Here is a 15,071-nt window from a genome sequence, read left to right as displayed (position 1 = left end):
ATTGTCTCAGTGGCAGGAAACAAAGGGTACTTTTTAACAGAAAAGCAAAATACTGCGGATGTTGGAAATCTGAAATAAAAACAGGAAATGCTGGAAATCCTCAGCAGGTCTGGCAGCATCTGTGGAGAGAGAAGCAGAGTTAACGTTTAGGGTCGGTGACCCTTCTTCGTAAATGGTACTTTTTAACATTTACTTCCTCGGTACTTTTTAACATTTGTTTTAGCAACTGGAGGACTGTTTCCAGCGGCGTTCCGCAGTGCTCAGTACTGGGTCCCCTGCTTTTTGTGGAATACATCGACAATTTGGACGTAAATGTAGGGGGCATGATCAAGACGTTTGCAGGTGACACAAAGATTGGCCCGTGTGGTCGATAGCGAGGAGGAGAGCTATGGGCTGCAGCAAGATATTGATGGATTGGTCAGATGGGCAGAAATTTGGCAAATGGAATTCAACCTGGAGAAGTCAAACAAGGCAAAGCAATACACAATTAATGGGAAAATACTGAGAAGTACAGAGGAAGTGAGGGACCTTGGAGTGAATGTCCACAGATTCCTGAAGGTAGCAGGACGGATCGATAAGGTGGTTAAGAAGGCATATGGAATCCTTTCCTTTATTAGCTGAGGTGTAGAATATAAGAGCAAGGAGTTTATGCTGGAACTGAACAAATCATTGGTTAGGCCATGACCTGAGTACTGTGTGCAGTTCTGGTCACCTCATTACAGAAAGGATGTAATTGCACTAAAGAGGCTACAAAGGAGATTTACGAGGATGTTGCCAGCACTGGAACATTGCAGCGATGAGGAAATATTGGATAGGCTGAGGTTGTTCTCCTGGAAACAGAGAAGACTGAGGGGAGATCTGATTGAAATATATAAAATTGTGAGGGGCCTGGATAGAGTGGAGGTGAAGGTCCTACTTACATCAGCAGAGAGGTCAATGATGAGGGAGCATAGATTTAAAGTGATTGGTAGAAAGATTAGAGGGGAGATGAGGAAAATATTTATCACCCAGAGGATGGCGGGGCTCTGGAAATCACTTCCTGAAAGAGTAATAGAGGCAGAAACCCTCAGCTCATTTAAAAGGTGTCTGGATTTGCACCTCAAGTGCAGTAACCTGCAGGGCTCCGGACCAAATGCTGTACGGTGGGATTAGACTTGGTGGCTTGTTTTTTTTTGTCAGTGCAGACACGATGGGCCAAGTGGCCTCTTTCTGTGCCATGAATGTTCTATGATTCTATGATGACGTGACATTTTTATTATTGCTATTTTAAGCTTCCTAGACGTAACAACAATATTTTACATTTCTGAGTTGTTTGCCTCCATTATAGCCTTTCTTTAAATTCTGTATAGAGCATCAGCAATTACATTGTTCTTTCCTGCAACTTCTGCAGTGTTTATGGTAAATGGTTGTAACATTAAACTCCACCAAAATAATCTGACGTTCCTGGTTCTGAACCTTTCTAAAAACCTTAATATATTATGATGTTGAAGAGCCATTACCAGCACAAACGCTTCCTTTTTAAATAGTGGAGTACTTCTGGTATTTATTGAGTTTTCTAGAAAAATAACTGACAGGTCATTCGATTTCAGTATCATCATCCTGGTGTAATACTTCTCCTACTCCTACATCACTGGCATCAAAAGCTATCTTAGAATCATAGAAAGCACAGAAAAAGGCCAGTTGGCCCATCATGTCTGTGCTGGTCAAAAAACAAGCCATCCAGCCGAATCCCACTTTCCATCATTTGGTCCGTAGTCCTGTAGGTTACAGCATTTTTTAAATGAGTTGAGGGTTTCTGTCTCTACTACCCTTACAGACAGCACGTTCAAGACCCCTACCACCCTCTAGGTGATAAAACATTTCATCATGTCGCCTCTAATCGCACCTTTCCTAAGTAGTGAATTAATCTAGCTATTTCGCCAGATTCTTACGGTAGACACTCAGAGACCAATTAATTACGACTTTGCTGTGATGTAACTGTTTACTTTTTTCTCTATTCCTTCAAACCCAGCGAGCACCAATTCCAAGCAGTTGATTGGTGTATCTCTCTGACTCCCAGCTCAGTGAAGGTCTCAAGCATTCACGACAAGAGCTTGCAAAAATTTGGTGCAGCTAGACGGGTTCATTTGTTAAAATGGCCTTTAACTTTACAAATGCCACAGGATTCTGTTGACTGGATTTTTACACCCTTTTTTCATAAATACGTCAGTGAAGTTACAACTGTACTGAAGTTAGGAATGAACTTCCGATAGGACCCACACATACTGAGAATTGTAGTATCTTCCTTTTTTGTCTTGCAGACTGTAAAGTCTATTATTGCCTGAAATTTAGCTTCCCTTGGCAACGATTGACCTTGGCCCACTATATATCCTACATACAAAAACAAGAAATGCTGGATTCACTCAGCAGGTCTGGCAGCATCTGTGGAAAGAGAAGCAGAGTTAACGTTTCGGGTCAGTGACCCTTCTTCGGAACGGTTCCGAAGAAGGGTCACTGACCCGAAACGTTAACTCTGCTTCTCTTTCCACAGATGCTGCCAGACCTGCTGAGTGAATCCAGCATTTCTTGTTTTTGTTTCAGATTTCCAGCATCCGCAGTATTTTGCTTTTATATATCCTACATAGGTGACCTTACCTTGGCAAACTTGCTCTTTGCTAATTGGCTGTCTCTAACTGGTCGAACAGAGATTTTAAGTGGATAACATGGTATTCCCAAGTGTCACTGTATACCAATAGATCATCGAGGTATACAGCACAATTGCTTAATCCCGCAATCACCTGGTTAGACAACCTTTGAAATGTGGCCTATGCATTTTTCATATCAAATAACATCAGTTTTCACTGAAATCGGCCATCCGGGGTCCTGAAGGCGGAGGTATTTTTGGTAGGTCTGTCTTGGAGACTTACCAATAACCTTTCAGCAAGTCAATCTTTCTTATAAAGACTGAATTCCCCACTCTGGAAAGACAATCCTCAAGTCATGAGATTGGATAAGCTTCTGTTTTAGATACTGCATTGACTTTCCCATAATCAATACCATATCCTATGGAACCGTTCAGTTTTGATATCAGCACCACTGGTAAGCAAGAGCTACTTTGACTCGGTTCAATTATATTGTCCTTGAGCATATATTGAAACTCCTGCCTGACCAGATCCAATTTATCAGGATTGAGTGGATTAGGGGTTCTGTTTAATGGGTGTCGCTGTTCCTACATCAACCCTACGAATAGCCAGAGGAGTTCAACATGGCTTATCTGCACAAATGGCTTTAAACTCTTCTAGCGGCTCAGCTACACCCCTTTTATGTTTTTCAGAAAGATAAAGGAGAACTGTATCAAGATTTTTCTACTGTTTCTTTTTTTGCCAGCTTCACCGCAGGGGGGTTCAGCCTCTGAGAGTTTTCAGTCACTTCCCCTTTATCCAGTTCATCGAATCTAACACAATATTTAAACTTCTCTTCTGTCATTTGACATGCATTTACTGGCTGACAGGGTTTACAGTCATAATATCATTTCAATATATTCATGTGACACACCCTTTGACGTTTCCTTTTGTCTGGGATACTAACTGGATCATTCACCTCACTAAGTCTCCTCTTAATGAAGTAAGGTCCACTGAACCCAACTTTCCATGGTTCCTCAGGCAAAGGTAACAAAACTAACACCTTGTCTCCAGGCTGTAGACTCCGTGTCTTCGCTGTTCTATCTGCTTGAATTTTCATTACTCGCTGAGAAATCTTGTGATGTTCCATCTCACAAGCTTATGCGAATGTCTCTCTAAATTCTGACACATAATCTAAGAGGGTAGTTTCCATTCCTTGTGCTATCAAACTCTCCTAATGGGTTTAAGAGGACCCCTGACCTCATACCCATAGACCAATTCAAATGGACTGAGACCACTGGACTCATTGGTTGTTTTCCTGGTGGTAAATAAAAATTATATCATCTGGTCCCAACTTTAAGGATAGTCACAACAATAGTCCTTTATCATACTTTCTACTGATTGGTGGTACCTTTCCAAAGCACCTTGGGACTGCAGGTGATAAGCAGACGATCTGAGCTGTTTCACTTCCAAATTACTCATGACCTTTTGAAATGCCCTGACATGAAATTTGACCCCTGATCTGACTGAATTTCTTTTACCAATCCACATCTAGTGACAACTGTATGAACTGCTCAATCACAACTTATGCTGTGATATTTCTCAAAGGTATTGCCTCTGGAAACCTAGTGGATAAATCCATGATGGTTCAGAGAAACTTGTGCCATGACTTACCAGACCGTTGACTAAATTATATTGCAAGTTAATCTTATGCCATGAAATGAGTAAATGACTCGCCTCAATGCCTCGCACCATGAGTTTCGCATTCATAGCACTATTTGGGGGAAGATCTACATCCTTTGCCAGCATTAATGACGCTGCTGCTTAGAAATACAGGAGCTGCTCAATTGGCTTGCCTGCCTCATCTGACACCGTACACCCAAACACAAAACTGCTATAATCATCAGTGACCTGACTAAATTGGTTAGTACACAAGGGATAACATTTCTGCTCACTGTTCAATATCGCCAAAGCCACCGGATTGTCAACAGTGCCACCTATTGAGGCATCATTTTCAGGACAGGCTTTCGGTAAAACTAGTTGAGCTACCGGGCTTGCCGTTCAACTTCCAGCACTCTGATTATATATGCCTTCTCATATTATAAAAAAAAACATGTTGGTGCCTTTGACTCAACTCTCGTCTCCTGACTATCGTCTTTTCTCTGAGGATTAGAACAAAGAACAAAGATAATTACAGCACAGGAACAGGCCCTTCGGCCCTCCAAGCCTGCGCCGATCCAGATCCTCTCTCTAAACATGTCGCCTATTTTCTAAGGTTCTGTATCTCTTTTCTTCCTGCCCATTCATGTATCTGTCTAGATACATCTTAAAAGACGCCATCGTGCCCGCATCTACCACCTCCGCTGGCAACGCGTTCCAGGCACCCACCACCCTCTGCGTAAAGAACTTTCCACGCATATCCCCCCTAAACTTTTCCCCTTTCACTTTGAACTCGTGTCCTCGAGTAATTGAATCCCCCACTCTGGGAAAAAGCCTCTTGCTATCCACCCTGTCTATACCTCTCATGATTTTGTACACCTCAATCAGGTCCCCCCTCAACCTCCGTCTTTCTAATGAAAATAATCCTAATCTACTCAACCTCTCTTCATAGCTAGCGCCCTCCATACCAGGCAACATCCTGGTGAACCTCCTCTGCACCCTCTCCAAAGCATCCACATCCTTTTGGTAATGTGGCGACCAGAACTGTACGCAGTATTCCAAATGTGGCCGAACCAAAGTCCTATACAACTGTAACATGACCTGCCAATTCTTGTACTCAATACCCCGTCCGATGAAGGAAAGCATGCCGTATGCCTTCTTGACCACTCTATTTACCTGCGTTGCCACCTTCAGGGAACAGTGGACCTGAACACCCAAATCTCTCTGGACATCAATTTTCCCCAGGACTTTTCCATTTACTGTATAGTTCACCCTTGAATTGGATCTTCCAAAATGCATCACCTCGCATTTGCCCTGATTGAACTCCATCTGCCATTTCTCCACCCAACTCTCCAATCTATCTATATTCTGCTGTATTCTCTGACAGTCCCCTTCACTATCTGCTACTCCACCAATCTTAGTGTCGTCTGCAAACTTGCTAATCAGTCCACCTATACTTTCCTCCAAATCATTAATGTATATCACAAACAACAGTGGTCCCAGCACGGATCCCTGTGGAACACCACTGGTCACACGTCTCCATTTTGAGAAACTCCCTTCTACTGCTACTCTCTGTCTCCTGTTCCCCAGCCAGTTCTTTATCCATCTAGCTAGTACACCTTGGACCCCATGTGCCTTCACTTTCTCCATCAGCCTGCCATGGGGAACCTTATCAAACGCCTTACTGAAGTCCATGTATATGACATCGACAGCCCTTCCCTCATCAATCAACTTTGTCACTTCCTCAAAGAATGCTATTAAGTTGGTAAGACATGACCTTCCCTGCACAAAACCATGTTGCCTATCTCTGATGAGCCCATTTTCTTCCAAATGGGAATAGATCCTATCCCTCAGTATCTTCTCCAGCAGCTTCCCTACCACTGACGTCAGGCTCACCGGTCTATAATTACCTGGATTATCCCTGCTACCCTTCTTAAACAAGGGGACAACATTAGCAATTCTCCAGTCCTCCGGGACCTCACCCGTGTTTAAGGATGCTGCAAAGATATCTGTTAAGGCCCCAGCTATTTCCTCTCTCACTTCCCTCAGTAACCTGGGATAGATCCCATCCAGACCTGGGGACTTGTCCACCTTAATGCCCTTTAGAATACCCAACACTTCCTCCCTCCTTATGCCGACTTGACCCAGTGTAATCAAACATCTGTTCCTAACCTCAACATCCGTCATGTCCCTCTCCTCGGTGAATACCGATGCAAAGTACTCGTTTAGAATCTCACCCATTTTCTCTGAGTCCAAGCATAACATTCCTCCTTTGTCCTTTAGTGGGCCAATCCTTTCTCTAGTTACCCTCTTTCTCCTTATATATGAATAAAAGGCTTTGGGATTTTCTTTAACCCTGTTTGCTAAAGATATTTCATGACCCCTTTTAGCTCTCTTAATTCCTCGTTTCAGATTGGTCCTGCATTCCCGATATTCTTTCAAAGCTTCGTCTTTCATCAGCCACCTAGACCTTATGTATGCTTCCTTTTTCCTCTTAGCTAGTCTCACAATTTCACCTGTCATTCATGGTTCCCTAATCTTGCCATTTCTATCCCTCATTTTCACAGGAACATGTCTCTCCTGCACGCTAATCAACCTCTATTTAAAAGCCTCCCACATATCACATGTGGATTTACCTTCAAACAGCTGCTCCCAATCTACATTCCCCAGCTGCTGCCGAATTTTGGTATAGTTGGCCTCCCCCCAATTTAGCACTCTTCCTTTAGGACCACTCTCGTCTTTGTCCATGAGTATTTTAAAGCTTATGGAATTGTGATCACTATTCCCAAAGTAGTCCCCTACTGAAACTTCAACCACCTGGCCGGGCTCATTCCCCAACACCAGGTCCAGTATGGCCCCTTCCCGAGTTGGACTATTTACATACTGCTCTAGAAAACCCTCCTGGATGCTCCTTACAAATTCTGCTCCATCTAGACCTCTAACACTAAGTGAATCCCAGTCAACGTTGGGAAAATTAAAATCTCCCAGCACCACCACCCTGTTGCTCCTACATCTTTCCATAATCTGTTTACATATTTGTACCTCTATCTCACGCTCGCTGTTGGGAGGCCTGTAGTACAGCCCCAACATTGTTACCGCACCATTCCTATTTCTGAGTTCTGTCCATATTGCCTCACTGCTCGAGTCCTCCATAGTGCCCTCCTTCAGCACAGCTGTGATATCCTCTTTGACCAGTAATGCAACTCCTCCACCCCTTTTACCTCCCTCTCTATCCCGCCTGAAGCATCGATATCCTGGGATATTTAGTTGCCAATCATGCCCTTCCCTCAACCAAGTCTCAGTAATAGCAATAACATCATACACCCAGGTACTAATCCAAGCCCTAAGTTCATCTGCCTTACCTACTACACTTCTTGCATTAAAACAAATGCACCTCAGACCACCAGTCCCTTTATATTCATCATCTGCTCCCTGCCTGCTCTTCCCCTTAGTCACACTGACTTCATTATCTCGTTCCTTACAGGCTTTTGTTGCTACCTCCTTACTGTCAACTGACCTCCTCAATTGGTTCCCATCCCCCTGCCACATTAGTTTAAACCCTCCCCAACAGCGTTAGCAAAAGCACCCCCAAGGACATTGGTTCCAGTCCGGCCCAGGTGTAGACCGTCCAATTTGTATTAGTCCCACCTCCCCCAGAACCGGTCCCAATGTCCCAAAAATCTGAACCCCTCCTTCCTGCACCATCTCTCAAGCCACGCATTCATCCTGACTATTCTTTCATTTTTACTCTATCACGTGGCACTGGTAGCAATCCTGAGATTACTACCTCTGAGGTCCTACTTTTTAACTTGGCTCCTAACTCCCTAAATTCTGCTTGTAGGACCTCATCCCGTTTTTTTACCTATATCATTGGTGCCTATTTGCACAATGACAACTGGCTGTTCACCCTCCCCCTTTAGAATGTTCTGCAGCCGATCTGAGACATCCCTGACCCGTGCACCTGGGAGGCAACATACCATTTGGGAGCCTCGTTTTCGACCACAGAACCGCCTATCTACTCCCTTTACAATCGAATCCCCTATGACTATAGCCCTTCCACTCTTTTTCCCGCCCTTCTGAACAGCAGAGCCAGCCACGGTGCCATGGACCTGGCTACTGCTGCCTTCCCCTGGTGAGCCATCTCCCTCAACAGTATCCAAAACGGTATACTTGTTTTGGAGGGAGATGACCGCAGGGGACTCCTGCGCTGCCTTCCTGCTCTTTCTCTGCCTTTTGGTCACCCATTCCCCTTCTCCCTCAGCAATCCTAATCTGCGGTGTGACCAATTCACTAAACGTGCTATCCACGACCTCCTCAGCATCGCGCATGCTCCAAAGTGAGTCCATCCGCAGCTCGAGAGCCGTCATGCGGTCTAACAAGAGCTGCAGTTGGACACACTTCCTGCACGTGAAGGAGTCAGGGACATCAGCCAGAAACCGCCCAAATATATAGTGTTTTACTTACCCAGCAGCCCCCTGGCCTCCGCTGAAAACAAAAGGAAATTAAGTTTACTTTCAAACTGACCTTCCCAGCTGCTCACTCGCTCGCACTCTGCTCCCGAAAAAGCTGCTTCCCAGCTGCTCACTCGCTCGCACTCTGCTCCCGAAAAAGCTGCTGCAATGTATCCTCTCCTTTACCCTTTCTCTCACTAAAACCAAATCTCTTCTCATTATCCAACCTCTTGTATATTTCTCACTTAATTGATTTTTTCCAAATTGGGGCCTGTAATTGCTGCTTTTGAGCGTTAATTCGCAATCATCTGCCATTTCTGCGGGATTCCGTATTTTGCCAACTCTATGTTCTTCCAGGTAGGGCCTTATTCCTGAAAGGATACTAGTTTTAAATTCCGCCATTAGGATTACTTTCCCTAGGATTTCAAAGCAGCCTTGTTCAATCTTCATGGATCAATACCAATGATCAAATAAAATTTCCTTCTCTCTAGCAAACTCGATAAATGGCTAGCCTTGTTTCATTTTAGAATTCCTAAATTTTTGCCTGTATATCTCTGGAACTATTTCATAAGCATTGAGAGTGGTATTTTTTTTTTCCGTTTATGAGATGTGGGCGTTGCTGGCTAGGATAGTATTTATTTCCCATCCCTAAATGTCCTTTAGAAGGAGCTGTTGAGCTGTCTTCTTGAACCGCTGGAGGCTTTGAGGGTATAGGTGTACGAAAGTGCTGTTTGGAAGGGAGTTCCAGGACTTTGACCCAGTGACAGTGAAGGAACGGCGATATAGTTCCAAGTCAGGATGTTGTGTGACTTGGAGGGGAACTTGCAGGTGATGGTGTTCCCATGCATCTGCTGCTTTTGTCCTTCTAGATGGTAGAGGTCGCGGATTTGGAAGGTGCTGTCAAAGGAGCTTTGGTGAGTTGCTGCAGTGCATCTTGTAGATGGTACACACTGTTGCCACTGGGCATCGGTGGTGGAGGGAGTGAATGTTTGTAGATGGGGTGCCAATCAAGTGGGCTGCTTTGTGCTGGATGGTGTCGAGCTTCTTGATTGTTGCTGGAGCTGCACCCATCCAGGCAAGTCTTCCATCACACTCCTGGTTTGTGCCTTGTGGATGGTGGACAGGCTTTGGGGAGTCAGGAGGTGAGTTACTCGCCACAGGATTCCTAGCCTCTGACCTGCTCTTGTAGCCACAGTATTTATATGGCTGTTTCAGTTCAGTTTCTAGTCACTGGTAGTCCCTAGATGTTGATTGTGTGGGGTTCAGTGATGATAATGCCATTGAATGTCAAGGGAAGATGGTTAGATTCTCTCTTGTTTGAGATGGTCATTGCCTGGCACTTGTGTGGAGCGAATGTTACTTGCCACTTAACAGACCAAGAATGGATATTGTCCAGGTTTTGCTGCATTTCTACACCAACTGCTTCAGTATCTGAAGAATTGCGAATGGTGTTGAACATTGTGCAATCATCAGTGAACATCCGCAATTCTGACTTTATGATTGAAGGAATGTCATTGATGAAGCAGCTGAAGATGGTTGGGCCTCGGACACTACCCTGAGGAACTCCTGCAGTGATGTCCTGGAGCTCAGATGATTGACCTCCAACAACCACAACCATCTACCTTTGCGTTGGGTATGCCTCTAGCCAGCGGAGGGTTTTCCCCCTGATTCCCATTGACATCAGTTTTGTGAGGGCTCCTTGATGCCATACTCTGTCAAGTGCTGCCTTGATGTCAAGGGCCGTCATCTCACCTCACCTCTTGAGTTCAGCTCTTTTGTCCATGTTTGAACCAAGGCTGTAATGATGTCAGGAGCTGAGTGGCCCTGGTGGAACCCAAACTGAGCATCACTGAGCAGGTTATTGCTAAGCACCTGCTGCTTGATGGCACTGTTCATGACACCTTCCATCACTTTATAGATGATTGAGAGTCGACTGATGGGGCGGTAATTGGCCGGGTTGGATTTGTCCTGCTTTTTCTGTATAGGACATACCTGGGCAATTTTCCACATTGCCGGGTAGATGCCAGTGTTGTAGCTGTACTGGAACAGCTTGGCTCGGGGTGCGACAAGTTCTGGAGCACAGGTCTTCAGTACTATTGCCGGAATATTGTCAGGCCCCATAGCTTTTGCAGTATCCAGTGCTTTCAGTCGTTTCTTGATATCACGCAGAGTGAATCGAAGTAGCTGAAGTCTGGCATCTGTGATGCTGGGGACTTCAGGAGGAGGCCGAGTTGGATCATCAACTTGGCACTTCAGGTTGAAGATTGTTGCAAATGCTTCAGCCTTATCTTTCGCACTGTAGTGCTGGGCTCCCCCATCACTGAGAATGGGGATATTTGTGGAGACACTTCCTCCAGTTAGTTTTAAAAATTCTCCACCACCATTCATGGCTGGATGTGGCAAGACTGCAGAGCTAGGAATGGTCCGTTAGTTATGGGATCGCTTAGCTCCGTCTATCGCATGCTGCTTGTGCTGTTTGGTACGCAAGCAGCCCCGTGTTGTTGCTTCACCAGGTTGACACCTCATTTTGAGGTATGCCTGGTGCTGCTCCTGGCATACCCTCCTGCACTCTTCATTGAACCAGGGTTGGTCTCCTGGCTTGATGGTAATGGTAGAATGAGGGATATGCCAGGCCATGAGGTTACAGATTGTGGTTGAGTACAATTCTGCTGCTGCTGCTGATAGCCTACAGCGCCTTATGGATTCCCAGTTTTGCATTGCTAAATCTGTTTGAAATCTATCCCATTTAGCACATTGGTAGTGCCACACAACACGATGGAGGGTATCCTCAGTGTGAAGGCAGGAGTCGTCTCCACAAGGACTGTGCAAGTGGTCACTCCTACCAATACTGTCGTGGACAGATCCATCTGCAGCAGGCAGATTGGTGAGGGCGAGGTGAAGTATGTTTTTCCCTCTTGTTGGTTCCCTCACCACCTGCCACGTGCCCAGTCAAGCAGCTGTTCTTTTGGACTCGGGCAACTCGGTCAGTGGTGATGCTCCCAAGCCACTCTTGGTGATGGGCATTGAAGTCCCCCACCCAGAGCACGCCCAGATGTATTCACCCTGCCCACATGCATAACATCGCACTTATCCGAGTTTAGCACCACATTCCAGTCCTGAGCCCAATCTCCCAAAAAATTAAGATACAGCTTTGTTAAAATGATACTACTGAGATCCGATGGAATGTTGCACAGGTGGTATATATGGGTTTTCAGAAGCTATTTGATGATGTGATTCGCAGGAGGCTTCAGTTGTTTGGGTACAAAAGGAAATGTAGCAGCCCAGATAGAAAGTGGATAATGTGTTTAGTTTTTGTCATTTGTGTTCACAGATCCGAACTCCACAGTCACTGAGTTCTTCACAAATTACGACGATCAGCAGCTGTTCCAGTTGACAAAATTCTACCAGGACAGACTACAACAGGCAATTGAAGAAGGGGTGGACGGACTCAGCTCATTGCTAACATATGGGAGCCATTTCAGTGGAGAAGAACATCGGGTAAGTGAAAGGGACACAGAACTAACACAATTTCAAGTCTTAAAAATATGGAATGTTCGAGAAAAGAAACATACTAAATAGAAAGTAATGAATAAAGCTGAGAATATTGTGAATCTGAAACAATGATATGAAGAGGTGAAAATAGCCAGCAGATCCATCAGTGCCTGTACAAAGGACAGAGGAATGGTTTGGGTAGAAATCCTGGGTGGATTGAGAACAAGGAAAACTATTTTGGTGGAACTGGGAAAAAGAGAGTCTGGAGGCAACAGACGGGAGTTAAACAGAAGGTCATCAGTTGTCTGACCTGAAAATTACTTGAAGGAAATTAAGGAATTGAGAGATGACAAAAATTATTTGCAGGGAAAAGGAGAGGAACTTGAAGAACAAAACCAAAACTGTTACAATAGTTGAAATGTAATTAACCACAAACAAACTATGGGGATTGTAAACTAGATGCGATGCAGGGTTTCTTTCTGCCCCATACATCACCCGGGGGTCATATCCAACTTTAGTAGAGGCACAATGCAGGGGATAGGAATTGCCGTGGAGTGTCACTCCCTGGGAGAGCACTTTAGAAAATTGCGCGCATGCAGTTTGTAATGTTCTGTCGCTTCCCTCTAGTGGAAGAGAAGTAAATGGAAATGATAATCTGGCATAGTATTTAATGGATGGTCAATCTGCTTCTACCAGCGCAAGTGGAAAATCTAGGCAACGGAGTCTTATCCCAACCTTCAGTTCACTATATCCCAACCTCCTGTTCACTACTCATTACTGTTTATATCCCACTCCCTAGCCTATTGCAAATCTTCTCTTCTGTCTGTATACTCCAACTTTCCTTTTTTATCCACACAACAACAGAATTCTCATTTATGATGTTACGTTCTCTTGCTTCCATGATAGTTAATTAGAGTGAATTATTCTTTCTCACCAGCTCATGTGTGAAGAACAATGTACTGTGTAAGCTGTGTGACCATGCAACAACTGGGAAGTTTACGTATAGGCCACGCACATTGTCGCCCCTTTTAAGATATTGCATATGTGGAACCGCTCAAAAACTTTAAAAACTTGAGCAAACCGCCCACATACTCCCAAAAATATTACAGGGTCTTTCTTTTTCTTTTGGGCCTCCTTATCTCGAGAGACAATGGATACACGCCTGGAGGTGGTCAGTGGTTTGTGAAGCAGCGCCTGGAGTGGCTATAAAGGCCAATTCTGGAGTGACAGGCTCTTCCACAGGTGCTGCAGAGAAATTTGTTTGTTGGGGCTGTTGCACAGTTGGCTCTCCCCTTGCGCCTCTGTCTTTTTTCCTGCCAACTACTAAGTCTCTTCGACTCGCCACAATTTAGCCCTGTCTTTATGGCTGCCCGCCAGCTCTGGCGAATGCTGGCAACTGACTCCCACGACTTGTGATCAATGTCACACGATTTCATGTCGCGTTTGCAGACGTCTTTATAACGGAGACATGGACGGCCGGTGGGTCTGATACCAGTGGCGAGCTCGCTGTACAATGTGTCTTTGGGGATCCTGCCATCTTCCATGCGGCTCACATGGCCAAGCCATCTCAAGCGCCGCTGACTCAGTAGTGTGTATAAGCTGGGGATGTTGGCCGCTTCAAGGACTTCTGTGTTGGAGATATAGTCCTGCCACCTGATGCCAAGTATTCTCCGAAGGCAGCGAAGATGGAATGAATTGAGACGTCGCTCTTGGCTGGCATACGTTGTCCAGGCCTCGCTGCCGTAGAGCAAGATACTGAGGACACAGGCCTGATACACTCGGACTTTTGTGTTCCGTGTCAGTGCGCCATTTTCCCACACTCTCTTGGCCAGTCTGAACATAGCAGTGGAAGCCTTACCCATGCGCTTGTTGATTTCTGCATCTAGAGACAGGTTACTGGTGATAGTTGAGCCTAGGTAGGTGAACTCTTGAACCACTTCCAGAGCGTGGTCGCCAATATTGATGGATGGAGCATTTCTGACATCCTGCCCCATGATGTTCGTTTTCTTGAGGCTGATGATAAATATTACAGGGTACGTTGAAGAGATGTATCCAACTTTATCCAGAATACTTTGCATTAGCTTAAATATATGCTCTCAGGACAGTGACAACTATCACTATATATGTATTTGATCATATGCTTCATAATCTGAACACTGACAGAAACTCCTTACTTAATCTCTTCACCTCGAATGGAAATAACCCAAAGTTCTCAAACCCCTTTCAAACAGTAACGCCACACCCCTGATAACATCCTAGTGACATGGCAGTTTTTCCATGCATTTTCTCTTACAAATACAGTACAGTACTCAGCAAAACTGATTATGTTTCCTGCCCTTGTGCTCTAGTTGTAGAACATCAGGAAATTTATCTCATTCAGGCTGTAACATTCCGACAGTTTACTTCAATGGATTGTTTTCTTCCCCAGTTTGGTTTTGGAGTGAGTGACTTAGCTGTGCGTTATTGGTAGTTTCATATTTTTACAATGGGCTGCACTATGCAGTAGAAACACTTGCGATGCTAACAGACCTTGTCGTTATTGATGTGTAACTTCCATTGATGACACATGCCCTGATAAATGCGAAATTCAGGAAGTTTCCATCTTGATGTTCTACTTCTGCAAAGGCTGTGTTAGAACGGTATCTTCCTGAGAGACTCACCATTGAAACACTTTGAACAGCAAAGTTGCTTGATATATACCAAATTCGCCAGAAAAAAAGTTAAAGCTTGTTCTGTCGAGCGTAAGTTTTTTTAATGGAGTGATCAGTCTTAAATGCTGCCTCACAACCTCTCTGGCACTGAAAATTAACGTTTACAAATGTAGAGTCTTATTCCTACAGATTTGAATCAGATTGAAGATTTAGGAAGA

At 44.7% G+C, this 15,071-nt stretch overlaps 1 protein-coding gene across 6 annotated transcripts in view; it reads left to right on the top strand.

Annotated features, from left to right (window-relative positions):
* The window catches only part of LOC137385172 (NACHT, LRR and PYD domains-containing protein 3-like), an 89,560-nt gene that overhangs the window by 52,344 nt on the left and 22,145 nt on the right, over nucleotides 1–15,071 (top strand). For all 6 annotated transcript variants that reach the window (XM_068060145.1, XM_068060142.1, XM_068060143.1 and 3 more), the window contains one exon: nucleotides 12,042–12,208. In XM_068060145.1, the coding sequence (XP_067916246.1) occupies nucleotides 12,042–12,208 (167 nt within the window). The remainder of the gene's footprint in view (nucleotides 1–12,041; nucleotides 12,209–15,071) is intronic.

Source organism: Heterodontus francisci, chromosome 28 (assembly GCF_036365525.1).
Source record: "Heterodontus francisci isolate sHetFra1 chromosome 28, sHetFra1.hap1, whole genome shotgun sequence".
NCBI classification, from domain to species: domain Eukaryota; kingdom Metazoa; phylum Chordata; class Chondrichthyes; order Heterodontiformes; family Heterodontidae; genus Heterodontus; species Heterodontus francisci.
This window is presented reverse-complemented; position numbering and strand designations above follow the sequence as displayed.